Genomic DNA, 15242 nt, shown 5'->3' with positions numbered 1-15242 from the left:
GTTTCGCCAGTATTAATTGGTCGGGGGTCAGTAGGACACCTGGGCACGCAACGACAGGTTTGAATAATTTTAAAGAGGTGGTACTTTAAGGAAAGGTGTATTTTTAAGGAAATAGACAGTAACGAGCATTTAATAGTAGCTGTTGCTAACTTTTTGATAAAGAAACTGCAACATGCTGCAGTCAGAGTGCATATGAAAGATAACAAGAGGACATCCTGTCATACTAATAGAACTCGATTCTAAATAATCCGTTAACTTCGGATCTTCGGAATGAATGGATCTCTCTCCTTGATGCTCTTGTGGTTCAGATGGCATATCGGTGCTACCCGAAGGATTAACGGCATGTAATTGTTGTGACACTGGAAAATAAAGCTTTAACACTGATTCAATATTACATATATATTATAGAAAATATATTATTATTTTCCCTCACTCAATCCACTTGATCCTGCTTCTTCATCGACTGGAAAATCCATCTTCAGGTACTTTGCGACCCTACGACTGAAAATGCAAGTTTTTTTCATTCTCTCAAGATCGGACATTTTGGTACAATTCAAGGTATAATTTTGCATTTTATAAACATTGGAAAACTTTGTTCACTTGCAATCAATGCAACTATGGTTTTAATTCTACCGCAAGTGATAACTAAAATCGTATTAAACAAATGCAATGTGACGTCACTTCATAGTTTTGGCGCGTAGCCAAAGATGAGCAAAAGAGAAAAAAAAGCGCAAAAAAGACAGAAAACGATTTAAAACGACAGACGCAGGACAACGACCGCGGGGCATGAAGAATGGAGGAAACGAACGATGCAAGTTCGTGGGACCCAAAGGGGGGATGCGTGATGCGGGGAGTAAATTCATGCATGGCTCACGCATACACTCGCAGCTCGGTGCCGCGGCAGAAAGTGGTTGCATACCCTTGTGCGAGTGGAAGCAAGAAAGAAAGTGCAGATTTAGAGTGAGAGGTCCGAACAGTATCCGATTTTTGCGATTGGGTACCTATGGAAAATGTTAAAATCCACATCTTCAAGATCAATTTGTGGCGTTATTTGTTAATTTAAATTTATCTGTTAATTTAATTTGAAATTATTTTTCAAAGGTGATCTAATATATCAACATCATAGCGCACACTTTTTTTCTTAATTTACATGATACATTTTGAACAAATAAAAGTTGAAAAGGATTAAAATTCGACTCTTATCGATCTTTTTTGCTATACACCGAGCTAGCGGAATGGTGAAATGGTACATCAAAAAATTAAAAACGCCAAAAGATAGTCAATAAATACACTAAAACGTAACAGTTTACGGAATTGAAAAATCTTCAAAAATTGTGAAGTTATAGCGTTTTAAAAACAGGGGTCAAAATGACCCCTAAAAAGCTTTCGGGCAAGTTTCCAAAGCAATGTATTCTAGTGTTAAAGGTTGTAAGTTCTTCTTCTTCTTCTTGCCGTAACGACCTCTTGGTCATGCCTGCCCGTTAAGGGCTTACGAGACTTGTTTCCCTGTTGTACGTGGATCGTCAGTGCTCTCGTACAGTGGAGGGTCCGGTCACGTCGTCGAGGTGGTGAGCCCCGGCGCTCATGGGCCGATTTTTCAACCGGCGCTACCGCGGAGCGCACTCGGCTGTCGCGGACCCCCGGAAGGTTGTAAGTACGCAGAACAATTATTCCAGTTAATTATCTTGCGTGCTTTTGTTCCTATACCCAAAGACATTTTGTCCATTTTATTGAATGGAAGCGTGAACAATAAGAAACATATTTTACATATGTCAACAAAATCTAGTCAATTACCATTGTCATCTTATATTGAAATGTAACCATGCTTTTATTCTTTCAATATTTGGTAGTTTGTAAGCAAATTATCTGAGCCCACCATAACCATTTTGCTATCAAAAGATCTAAATTTTCTTATGATGGTTAAAGGCACATTTATTGTAATCCTTCAGTTTTTACTCACACCATGCGCCATGTGAACGTGAGATGTCCTCACAAAGCGAATCCAAAATTCCAATCTTTGTTCGTTCCTCCTAATGCGTTCCAACTTCATCAATTATTGCTTTTGTAAAATAAGCGCACTATTATACCTATTTTTCTGAGTAATACACAAATGTTACGCCATTATGCCGTCTCCGATTAGTTTTCATCATTGGCTTTCATTATTATCTTTCAACAAGTACTTATTTCATTCAATAAGGTGGATGCAAAGCGAAGAACACCAAAAAAAGTAATTAAACGAAGTTATCATACACAGTTCAACAATGTTTAAATTTGATAAAAAATGTGATTTGGCGTTTTTTTGATATTTTTAAATTTATCAGAAAAATATTAAGACCTAATCGAATATATTAATAAAAATACTCAACACATTTGCAATTTTTTCAATGTAATGAAAAATCAGTATAAGTGTAATGCTGTGATTTTATAAGTATAGACAACGGTATATTTTAAAATCAAGGCCGTATTATTTTTTTTTCGGCACAATTTCATATGGTTAAATGATGTATGTTGTTCTCTTAAAAATGGATCAGGATTTCGATATCCCAAACGAAAGCATTTATAATGCACATGTTCGACTTTACATGACCGTAAAAATGTCAATTGCTTTGTCTTTACGCCATCGATTATCTAATTCATCACATAGTTGGAGGATGTTCGATTCCAATTGATTTCTTATATTTATTTGCTCAAATTTAACGTTAAACTGCATATGTTTAGTTATACAAAAATAAATATGTAAGTTCGTTAAATTTATTTATTTAACGGAATATAAAGCAGGCTGTCATACGTTTCTGTCTTCCAGTCTTCAAATCCTAAGATCAAAGGGACTAACAATTCAAATAAAGTTTGAACAGCAGACTTCAAATTTACATCTTTTATCAATCCTGAAGCAACACAAAACAACCCAATAGATAACCGGCAAACGGCTTGAAAATTTTCCTAATTGCATGTGATTTTCCAGATTTTCGACGGTTTCTTCGCTGTTTTAATTGTAACATGATTTAACGTAAAATATGTCTAAAATAAAAAATCAACCTCAGATGGTTTGCCACCTGAATCTAAATAGAGTAATTTAGATGCAAAAGCTGGATGAAGCATTAGTACGACTTAAAATAAATAATACGTTTTAAAATAAATATTAAAGATTTAAAAATAACAGAATAATCGACATTGCCATTAATATGCAAAATACAGTACAGATTATAGAAGATTATATAATACAATTATTATACGAATGTAGGTGCCGACTGTGATGTATTTATTTTTTTTTTCTACCTGCGTATAATTATGATGAAATAGAAAATTAAATAGAAATTTTCACGTCAAAATGTCCAAAATGGCACCATTTTGAATGATAAAATACTGCTTGTTCTCTTCTATCCTGCGCTGGGTGTTACGTGGCAAGTCTCTACTTCAATAATGGTTCATAGCATTGGAGGAACTTTGTGGCATGTAAATTTAATTATAGTTTACACGAATAAGTTAGAAAAAGGCGTTTTATTTATAGTAATCCAAATTTTAAACATTATGTTAATTGTTATTCCTGCATAACACTCCACACCACAACGTTTCCTACTCTTAATGCTTTGGAATTTGAATAATTCTTGTGTTGTGTATTTAACATGCATTATATTGCTACTGAGATGCCGACGGTACTCGCTTTCGATTCGATAGCAAATGTTGTGCATTCGATGAATTGTGTTGTAATTTCTATGGTAAAAGGTGTAACAATCATAAAGCACATGTTTTTATGAATATTCAAGGCATGAAATGCTTCAGCATCATTGCGTAATTTAGTCTTGGTTTTTATGTTTGATATTTCAAATTTTGAAATTAAGCGGTGCTGACTTTCAATGCAAAATGCACCTGGCTGTATTGCTATATGAACCTATTTTGTGTTCGACCTGTTCACATTAAGCTGTTTGTTTATGTCCAACTACTTTTGAATGTAATTATATACAGAGTCTACCGTACCAAGTGTCTGAATAATTTTATGAAAATGCCCATGAAATACGGGTTGTGAGCATTTCACAGGAATACAGAAAAGTTTATTCCAATCCATCAAAGCAAATTGTAAGTAAGTCTACTTTTGATTTGTCCTTCCAACCACATTTGTCATAATATTCGTAGGTTAGTATTCGTGTTTAGTGTCCGTTTTGGTTCGATAATTTATATATGTTTTGTGTTCTGTTTGCTTAAAAATAAACAGTTTCTGTATTAAATCTTCTACTGGCACGCATACATGTTGGGTAATGCGTAGTTTTCGTTGGTACTATTTTATTTTGCTTTTGCTTCTAAATATTTTAGGCATTGCTCACTACGTCGCCCAGATTCAGGCCAATAATTTATGAGGTCGTTCGTTTTTTCTTATCGCTTCAGTGCTTCACTCATCGGAATAGTCTTTAGGTGATGTGCTCCAAAAGGACGAATTACCTGCTGACTATGCACAACATGCAATACACCAGGAGCGTCAACTGTATCCACACCATTTTCCTTTTCAAGTCTTTTATGCCGCTGATGTCTTCTAACGCACCAACAACACCAACCTATCATAATTAGTACTAAAGACCCGATAGCTCCACTTGCTATGCTTGCCGTTTCCAGCATGATTCTTGGTCGAGTTGCTAAAAATAGAAAAAAAGACAAAGCTCAGAGAAAAGAGTCGATAGATTTGCAACTAACAATTGTTTGATGAACTTACGTAGATAAGAGCCATCCAAATCTTTGTATTCACATCTTGGTCCCATGTATCCGTCAGCACACCTTCAAATGGATAAATAGAAAAAAAAAAACCTTTTATATATTCAACCCTTTCTTATCAGTTCGTTTCCGAACATACTCGCAATTGTATAGTAACGAATCTCCTATTTTCACCGTGAAGCATGTGGCATCGTTAAGGCAATACCATGCGGCATAAGCTGGCGGACATTTGTAGGTATGGAATGTAATATTTGGTCTAGGAGTTGAACTCGGTGGTCTGGGCTTCGGTGTTGTTCTGCTCGAACAACCATCTAGAAAGAAAAGTGGGAAAATGAAAACGAATACAAATGTTTATAGAAACCGCGTAATGAGAATGAATAGAAATCTTATTTATCATTTATATCATAGTAATCTTATTTATTTCTTTATACATTTGGGTATGACGACCATTACCGTATTTAAAGTGCACAGATGCACTAACTGACTTTTTTTGTTTCTAAGGGCATTATCATGGTAATCACTGTGGAAACCACGAGTAGTGTAGGGTATAACATTATGCCAGCTATGACGCAGCAAAACCAGAATGTCAAACATCCCCAGATGAAACAAATAAAACTGAGTTGAACATGCATGTGGTTTGCTGAACAGTAAATTCTCAAACTTATGAAAGCACAAGTAGTAGTGAAAATAAAAATCGAATACCAGTATTAGTTCAGCAATATATTTCTACACCGACGTTTGTGAAATAGATAGAAGTTTTTGATAATCTTTAACACGTTGACTACCATGGCTATAATTTTTAATAGCCAGCTGTCATTAGTTCTAAAGTTAATAAGTTTTTGTCCGATAAACAAAAGAAATTGCAACATAAAAATGATAGGAATATTAAAACCATTTGTCTGGGCGGCTTAGTCTTGGCTTAGCCTTCGAAAACAATCAATTTAACAAATTTTATAAGCAAATATTATGAAAAACGAGTTAAAACATATTTAAAAGATTTTATCTAACTCAAATTAACTGTTTCAAAAAACGATTTAAAACATTTAAAAGATTTTATACCTAGATGTCAAAGGACCTAGACGTTCAACTATTCTTCTTCTTCTTGGCGTAACGACCTCTTGGTCATGCCTGCCCATTAAGGGCTTACGAGACTTGTTTCCCTGTTGTACGTGGATAGTCAGTCCTCTCGTACAGGGTAGGGTCCGGTCTCGGTTGGGATTCGAACCCACGCCGTCGAGGTGGTGAGCCCCGGCGTGGGCCGATTTTCTAACCGGCGCTACCGCTCGGCTGTCGCGGACCCCCGTTCAATTATTATTGTTATTATTAAATTCAAACATAACTCTCAAGTAAAGACTAAAAACCATAACTTTTTTCTCAAACTCTTCTTCATTCGCCGAGCATCGTCGGGGCGTCAAGCTAGTAATGTATATTTGCGTTTATCATGTCGTAATTCTTGTGGTACTAGAAAACAAAACGTATCATCGTGGGTTTTTAAATCATACTGGTCGTCATAAAATCAACGCCGAACGATGTGTGGTTCGCCTATAGATCGTATTTATTTGTATCAATATTATCTACTACCTTGGCACGACTATTTTGTCTTTTTATATTTTATTAAGATCACGATATGAATCGTTTATGCACAAGTTTTCAAAAACAAAATCCTTCTTTGAAGAAAGACGCTATATTTTACTTTTCATCGCCAACCAAGTAAGTGGTAATATTGAAATTCAGGTACGTCGAGTTGTTATAAGAAATGTGTATAATCAGCATTTTGAAAAAAAAATGCTGCAACAAATCTTTAAATAACATGGCATTCAGGAAACAGCAGACCAAAACAGATGTATTGTGTACATAACAATCTTTTAGGCGCATTTGGCACGTGCTAGGCTGTCGTGGTAGAAAATCTGCCAGCACACAAGTACAACGGACGAAAGCAGAATGGGTAATAGCTACCAACGAGTATCAACGGGATACAAGCTATGAAAGTAAGATAAACTGCACACATCGTACCCGTGAAGAAATACAAACGCCAAACAGAATACAGCCCAAAAGTGACACAGGAGCATATTGAAAGCACATCTGGTACTCCATTGCATTCATCCCAAGAGTTTGAGATATCATGTTCGAATTCCATCCTCATCTTTACGCTGGATTTCTATGCCCATTCCTCTCTTTCTTTTTGTAAACCGAAACTTTCACAACGTTCGTTCTGTTGCACTTCTTAACATCTCTAGACAGCACCACACGCTCCTTTTCTAAAAAAAACCTTCAATGTACATAAGGAGGAACAGGACAAAGAAGACCATCGAAACGGCATTAAAGTAGGAACCAAAAGAGAGCGGGATTGCATCTGTTCATCCACATTTTGAACATCTCACTTGAACACAAGCTGGTCTTCAAACACGCTCTATCTACAGTGTCCTTTACGGCCAGATGACAATCAACTAGGATGCTCAGCCGAAAAGTAAAGAACACCGGTTGATTTCCATATGGTGGATGGAACTAACTGGCTGTTTGGCTGCTTAGTGACAAATAAGACACAAAAAAACATGGACCGGAAGACGGCGCAGAACCAAAGAAGAATCCCGAGAGCACCCGGCACATCTACAGTCACCAAGGGAAAAAGAGCCTGTACCGCGTGTCTAGCGAGCGTGAAGATCGCATGTCGAAGCTTTAGAAGTGGCAGTTGGTGAACTGAAGCAGCGCATACACATAAATTGGTATATGCAGCACACATGCAGGTCAAAGTACGTACATGTGAAAAAATGCAAACGCAAAAAAAATTCAACATGCTTTAACAGCATCAGAATCCTAGATTTCACGTCTAGATGGGTCTGTGAAGAAGAGACTTTGAAAAGGCACATGCTCGAAGTATCAGTGTGGTCAACCAACAGGATGGACTTAATTAAATAAACAGGTAAATAATGTCTGCACAAAAAGTTTGTCGGTAAATCTAAAAGACACGTAAGGCTGGTATCAGTGCTTTGTCGCACGATATTTTGTCGGACGTCAGGTCAGCAAAAGTTTCTGTAATTTTTCAAATTCTAAGAATATTAAGTGATTGTTTTTTTTTCCTAGATGAAAGCCACGATTCCGTGTTTATAAAATCCAACTTTGTTGACAGATAAAATCGGATGCGTCCATTCGATAAAATCCAACAATTACATACATACATTTCGGCTGTCAAAACTTGACGCGGTAAAGTACTGACATCAGCCTAAACGAAACGTAATCGCTGGTCTCTCGTGTATCGTCGATATTCAGGCCAAGCGTCATCAGTGCTTTGTTTATATTTTGCAATTTGGTAAAAGTTGCAACATTGCTTGATAGCTACAGCTATTATTTTGTTGTTTTTTGTTGAAAATACAAAAATACGCTAAATAATCGCAGAATCTCAATAAATATTGATTCGTTTGTTTACGTGTGGACAAGATTGCGCATGCGATTATAGGGTAGGTGAGCCAAAATTCTTTGACAGATTGAGCAGCGGAATTACACGATTACGCTAGCGATTACGTTTCGTTTCCCGTACCCTTAATATAAAAACCGTATATTTCTTGTTTGTATTTACGATCATCTTTAACCGGCCCGCTACACGAGCCGCAAACTCCAACCGCAAACTCAAAAACCGTATGAGCCACGCTACACGAGCCGCAAACTCGGGGAACAGCCGAATAGTTTACGTCAAAATCTTTTCAGCTCCGTGAGGTGAAAACTGCACCCGCAAAGTTTTTGCCAGCTAACCGCAAACTCAAATGCGCCAGAAGAAGAAGACGATAAAGAAATAAATGTAAACATAACAAATCTCAAAATCAAAATAAACGGACATACGGTGATAAATGTACGTGTTTATTTTGCAGCTACGGTATTATTTTGTCATTTTATAGCTAGAATATCAATTATAAATTCACTATAGATGTACTTATTTGCTATTTATTTTCCTGTGATGAAACTAAATTACATTTCCGTTGGATTTTCAGGTTACTCGGCAGGTTGTTTTTTCGGGTAGTTAGCCACACTTCACTCGTAAACTTATACGGTTTTTGAGTTTGCGGTTGGAGTTTGCGGCTGGTATTTTTTTTACAGTAAGTATTTTTTTAACAAACTCATCCAACACCATTTACTTGAATATTCTATCTTGGTTTAGGCCGGTTACACGAAGTTATCCGTTTTCAACATAAGCATTTGAATGAAGTAAAACTTTTGGTACGCTGAAAATTAGATGATCGTCCAGTTTCAGGTTCTAGGGATAGTCTGGTGCATATTTCATGGTGAATATTAATGCATAAATGATTAATGCATTATAGAAGATTAATGATACTAAAAATAAGAACATAATAATAGTCAATAGAATAGTTTTGCATTTAACGTTACGCTCTGCTACGGGTATTTGTATCTTAACTCGTTTTTTGCGTCGAGCTGGTGAGCCCCGGCCGCTCATGGGCCGATTTTCTAACCGGCGCCTAGAAATATATGAGATGACCGATTGCCGACCCTGATATCTAGACAAACAGGTCAGCAAATCAGGTGAAATTGTACCGAGTAGTGCATAGCCAATGAGAAGTAACATATAATGAGGGATTTGATGCTGTAACTAAGAACTGAGTAGCATGGGCACGCTGGTATGACGTTATTACCTGTTGTATGGCTTCAAACTGCCCTTGTGAATTGACCGAAGATGGTGACTGAAGATGGAAATCTTTTCATTATTATAATTCTAAAATAATTCTAGAATTATAATTCTAAATTGTGCCATGTTTCATGCCACATGCCATAAAATCATTACTAAACAAACTTCTTACCTGTCATTTGTAATGCTGAACTAAAAACTAGAAATATTGCCAAAACAGAGACAGTCCTACTGTTGAACATGAGAAGCTTTTGATGGTTGATTTGTCGCCTTCCTGCAAAGATAAATGATTGAATTATTTAAAAAAATATCTATTTTCTTTTTATATTCTTTTTGTACAGTATGAGGTTGTTTTTGAATAGCTCTTATTTATAGGTTTTTGTATTCTGAACAGGTAGTTTAAAATAATAGTTCAGGAGATGTAGAAATAGCCTTTAACTTAGGATAAAATAGATTGTTGCCGCATACCGCTACCATGACGAAAATTTAAATTTAAACTTTAAGGGGAAAACATGTTACCACAAACATTGCCAAAGGATAACTTTTTTAACGAAATGTCTTCATAAATTGCATGCCTTATGTATTTTTTAAAATTTAAATTACTTAATATAAAAATGTTCCTATATAAGATATAACAAATACCATTTTCACTTAATTGAATAGAATAATGTTCATAAAATTCTGAACACAACATCGATTCTTTCTCTAATATTCTTATCTATTTTAAAGCTTTAAAGGTTACTCAGAATTTGTTTACAAGCAAACTCACGAATAATCTTGTTTTTAGTGTTTTCTGGACGATTATTTTGGTTTATTTAGCAGCCACTGTAGGAAGGTAGACAATTGCTGCACGTTTACTAATAGTTTTATTTATAGTATTATAACTATCCCCGGTCATTATGACTAAATACTTTTATTCAAGGTCGTTTAGTATTGGAAGAAACTCGTAACCAAATGATGTTCGTTTTTATCGTACTATTTCAAACGATCGTACTAGAGCAGATTCTCATACCTGATTAAAAAATCTTTGTCTCGCAGGTTGTTTTTAACTGTTTAATAGAGATTTTATGATAATGGGCTGAATCGGTGAATGCGAATGAAAAATAAGGAAGACAATATTAACATGAAGATCGATAACAAATATTCAACACCCTAAATACATTCTTGTAGTTGAACGTAGTTTGCTGCGTAATCTAAAATAGGTTAGCGTAAGTAGGGTTAACCTGACAACATCCAGCCAAACGGTGACTCACACAGAAAATCAGAATAATCACATGACATATGGCCTTAGTAGGCAGTCCTTCACTCAATAGAGGACTATGTCTCCAGGTTAGCTTGCGAAGACCCTGGAAGCTGGATTCAAAAGCCGTACTGGAGTAAATTTTCACCGAAGAAAAAGAAGAAGAAGAAGATTACGTACCCAACGTTGCGTCATGAAATTAATTGACATTAAAAAGTAAATAATTTCATGATTTCAATTAGATCGAATAACAGACAGGATAATAATGTTTTTCGTACAAGCGGCTCAATGCAGGAATTGTTGATGTTCACTTTTCTATGTAGCATATAATTTCTGCTTTGTAATACTGTAAAATTTTCCATAAAGAGAAATGTGAATTCATGAACAAAGGTATCATCTTTTGACTATGGATAGGTTAAATCTTTGAAAAAATAGCTCTTTGATCTTCTTTGAATCTTTTATAAAAGAGTTTGAACCCACAGTCGTTACAAAGTTGTAGACCACAAATGAAGTTAAAAGTAAACACAACCAATATTATAAACAAATCCCCAGCGAGGTGTGGTATTGATTACGCTCCATTTTTTACTTTTTATTAGATTTTGAGGAAGGAATGTATCTGTCAAGCGCGTCTTGCAGATAACTTCTGGAAAAATATGACAGATACATTCCTCGTCTAATAAGGGTATAAAGGAGACTTTTGTCACTTTGGAACTTTCATTGTCATTGTTTCATTAGTAATTAGCCCAAAACTAAGCCAATGTGTAAAATTTGGGCATCGTCGTCATATTAAATCTTTTAACACTTTGACGGCCGCACAATTCACGGAGTCGCAACGCTTGGCGACCGGTGCGTTTGCACTAGTTCCTCCGTATCTGGCCACTCTGTTTTATCATTCTTTTTCAATCTTTATTAGAATTTATACGAACGAACAGCAACGCGCCCTGTGAAATTTGTTTACTTTCCATTTGATCTTTGTTTATATCCAGTAGTCTGTGGTGCGTGTCTGGCGACAGCGTTGACAGCACACCAAAATGATGTGATCGGATGCAAACTGAAACGGTGCCGTTACATCTATCGATGTACCCGGCCGTCAGAGTGTGAACTAACTGGAAGTTACAAAGATGTATGAGCAATGTAAATAGAGTAGAACAATGACTACTTCATAGATGTCAATAGATAATTTATTCATAAATTAGGTTAAGCATACAAGTTTTGAAATCCCCCTAGCAATTCGTCATCGGTTTTTAAGTTACTAAAAAAATACTCGCTGTTTAGTGAAATTTGACGGGTGACACATCGACCGGTAAATCGTGATGCACTGTATGGGAGAGGTCTTGCAATTCGTTGGGGGATGTTTTACAAGCGCTTGACCGCAGGTCTACACGACACTGCGACAATCCTGCGACCGAGAGTTTCTTTTCGGGTTTCGGGTTTCGGGAGAGGAAATTGCAGTTTTACAAGATACAGTTATTTTCAGATGATATCATAACAGTAGCAGGGTTATTTCAACTGCATAATAAACAAGATTGCGTTATAAAATCAACTGATGCAGTTGGAATATCATGTGCTGCAGTTGGAATAAATGCTGCAACTGTTATATGATCTGAAAATCCCTGTTGGATAATGTTTGTTGTCATCTGTTGATTCATTTTTGGTAAGATCGGCACCGTCTTTAACACGTTAAGCGCTATGCCCAAATTGCTTTCCGTTCTGCCAGCGATTCGTAGAAACGCCGGCCTACCCAACGGGCTCTGTCGGTCCGAACAGACCGACGCCGGCTTACGGGGAAGGACAATGTCGGCCCCATGGGGCCGACGTAGCGCTTAACGTGTTAATTGGCTTCATTATCTTTTATTTTATTATTTAACATATTTTGAATCGGTTAGAAAAGATTACTTTTCTCTGAGGATATAGTTTCTTGGTAGTTGTACTAGCTTTCTTTGGCAGTTGTAACATGCAAGAGAGGTGATAGGAAATAAAGGTTACTAGGCTTATTCCTTTGCGTGACATATGGATAGCCTGTCGTTATGAAATCTCGCGTATGATGAGGATCCGGGTTTTGGTTGAGCATTGCCACTGAGCGAACTCTACGGTGCGTGTTCTAACTGGCGTAACTGCTTGGCTATCTCGAAGAGTCATTCCGACTTTTCTTATGATATTTACATATGGTTAAATAATAAGTTGAGTAATTCGTATTCAAATTCAAAACGGTCAGGTATGTTATGTTCTCGCAAACTATTTATCAGAAAACGTACTATGTATTTTATCGTTTCTGTACAATCAGATATGTAGTAAAAAACGGAGTGCAAAGAAATTACTAACCACCTAATACATCGACAGCTAGGCAATACATCAAAGTATACGATTGCCTTTGCTGAGTTTTACCTGTGACGAAATGAAGTGGAATTTTTATGATAGCTGTGAAGGATTGGCTCTCTGGTTTACATTATCTAACTAATAACTTTATCTTAATGACTTGCATACACAAGATAAATTATACCAATAGTAACAAACGGAACGATGATAACCTGCGTACCTGACTACAGCAATCGTTGGCTTCTTTATTCGCCACAAATTTGATGGAGTTTGAGTAAAATTTGTGTTAAGTTTGTACAACATTAATTTCAACAAACCCTTACGGCACTTACCAGCAAATCGAGCAAGGATTTTGAATAAATCTATTGCAGCAAGTTGGGGTTTAACTCCGGATTCACAGGTTGGTTTCGTCCATTTGGTTAATTTCCTATTGCTTTCGTCGTTTATAGCATTTCTGCATGAGACACAATATTTAATGCCTCCCTTGCCGGTGTAGACTGGTATTTTCTGTGCAGACCAGTTTTGATTATTTACTGTTACATAATCTGTAACTTCCCTCTGCTGCATTTTGTTTTTTTTTGTATAACTTGGGCACTACTAATCAACAACCAGGTTTACTTCAAAATTGTATTTGCTTCAGTTGTGCAGTAACCATCTATGCCGTCATGTTTGCTTCTTCTTTTTCTTATTATGACTATTGTACACTTGCGACACAAACACTATCGAATGGATGCTCCACGCGTTGTGATTCACAAACACAATCAAATACAGCACAGCAAAATTGATCTGTTTTAGGGTTTTCTGATCAAATACAACATTTTTTCAAACACCCTACATCATCGTACTTCATAGTAGGAGCTGCCCTTCAGGCGATAGGATTCAACTGAACAATTCACACATATTTCACTTGCGCAGCAAGAATGAACCAACGTACTACTGAAGTAGGTGACCAATCTATGCACGATATTTTTTTGTAACAGTTGCTATTGTAGCGGTACACTTCAATCTCAAATCATTAAAATGAAAACACATATGAACACATTTCACAAAATCACAATAAAACATAACTCCACAAGGCTAGCAGCAGCAAGCTTCAAGTTAATAATTACAGTATGCTACAGTTCCGACGTGTCTGCCAGCTGCTCTAACATAGAAGACACACTTCCATCTATGTTTTTACTCGAATGAAAGACGCTTGCATTCAGCACTGTTCATCGTTTCGCACTTTTTTCTAGACTGACCAGGTTCAATTCAAAGAATTGCCCATCTCTAGCTGGAAGACCAGCATTTTCGCCGCTCGTTTTTGGGGCGAAAATGCAAGTTCTTTCCCAAAATTCGGGCCAAATATGCTCTTCAAAATCAGCGGTAAAAATGACCTCGACGCGGGTTTTGTTGGAGCTTACGATGAGCTCAAGGTCCCTGAACCGGTAGGCCGAACCGGGACTGCAACGTGCAGTACGAACACATTCGCATTTTGTGCACCAACACATCCATACCGTGTTGGACACGTATCTTATACGTATAAATACATTCACAATGGCGGCCTTGTGTCATTTTTGACATAATGACAGAATTTAGAACATCCCCGCTAGGCAGCTCGAAATATCGTGCTAAAAACGCGTCCTACGCGCGAACAAACGTCCTACTTTTTTGTACGGAGATAAAACAAATGTAGGACGTTTTTCGAGTAATCATGCTACTTCGTCCTAGTCACCATACAAAACTGCTCGATGTTTGTGTCACGTAGGACGATTTTCTCGAAATCGCCCTAGCGGTATCTATCGAAATTCGGATAGATAAGGCAACAATAACAATAGGAGCACGGGCAAGAAATACCGACCTGCTACACGAGCCGCAAACTCCAACCGCAAACTCATAAACCGTATAAGTTTACGTCAAAATCTTTGCGGTTCGTGTAGCCGCGTTTTGCGGTACCAAGCTACACGAGCCGCAAACTCAAAAACTTGGCGGCGCAAAGAGGTTTTTGTTTTTGATTTTTCAGTTAACTCAAAAATCTTCCTTCAAAGCAAACAAGATCTTATTTCAATGCACAAAAAAAGTAAAAGATGGATAATCTGTTGATGAGTGAAGTGTGGCTAACTACCCTATCGCGGGTCATCGAGTTGAGTGCCCAAAACTTGCAACAACGCAACAGGCGTATTGTGCGTAGGCAAGAAGATGGCAACCGTTTGCTGGACAATACTGTAGCAGAGCAAGCAAATGAAACTATAATTAACTTTCTTCGCATGAAGAAGGAAGATTTTGATGTTCTCAAGTTACATAAAAAGTGGTAGTATAAAATATTTTAATCTTTATCATTAAACATTTTGAAACTTTTGGATAACATCAGTT

At 36.8% G+C, this 15242-nt stretch overlaps 1 protein-coding gene across 1 annotated transcript; it reads right to left on the bottom strand.

Annotated features, from left to right (window-relative positions):
- Window positions 1–1923: 1923 nt before the first annotated feature.
- Window positions 1924–14134, bottom strand: LOC131271223 (uncharacterized). The gene is made up of 5 exons (XM_058272620.1): window positions 13223–14134; window positions 9507–9608; window positions 4841–5012; window positions 4703–4764; window positions 1924–4625 (listed from the first exon to the last, which is right to left on the bottom strand). The coding sequence occupies exons 1-5, from the start codon at window positions 13455–13457 to the stop codon at window positions 4369–4371; spliced, it is 828 nt and encodes a 275-aa protein (XP_058128603.1). The 5' UTR covers window positions 13458–14134; the 3' UTR covers window positions 1924–4368.
- Window positions 14135–15242: the final 1108 nt, after the last annotated feature.

Source organism: Anopheles coustani, unplaced genomic scaffold (assembly GCF_943734705.1).
Source record: "Anopheles coustani unplaced genomic scaffold, idAnoCousDA_361_x.2 scaffold_12_ctg1, whole genome shotgun sequence".
In the NCBI taxonomy this organism is placed as follows: domain Eukaryota; kingdom Metazoa; phylum Arthropoda; class Insecta; order Diptera; family Culicidae; genus Anopheles; species Anopheles coustani.
Note: the sequence above shows the minus strand (reverse complement) of the source record. Positions and strands in the feature narration are given on the sequence as shown.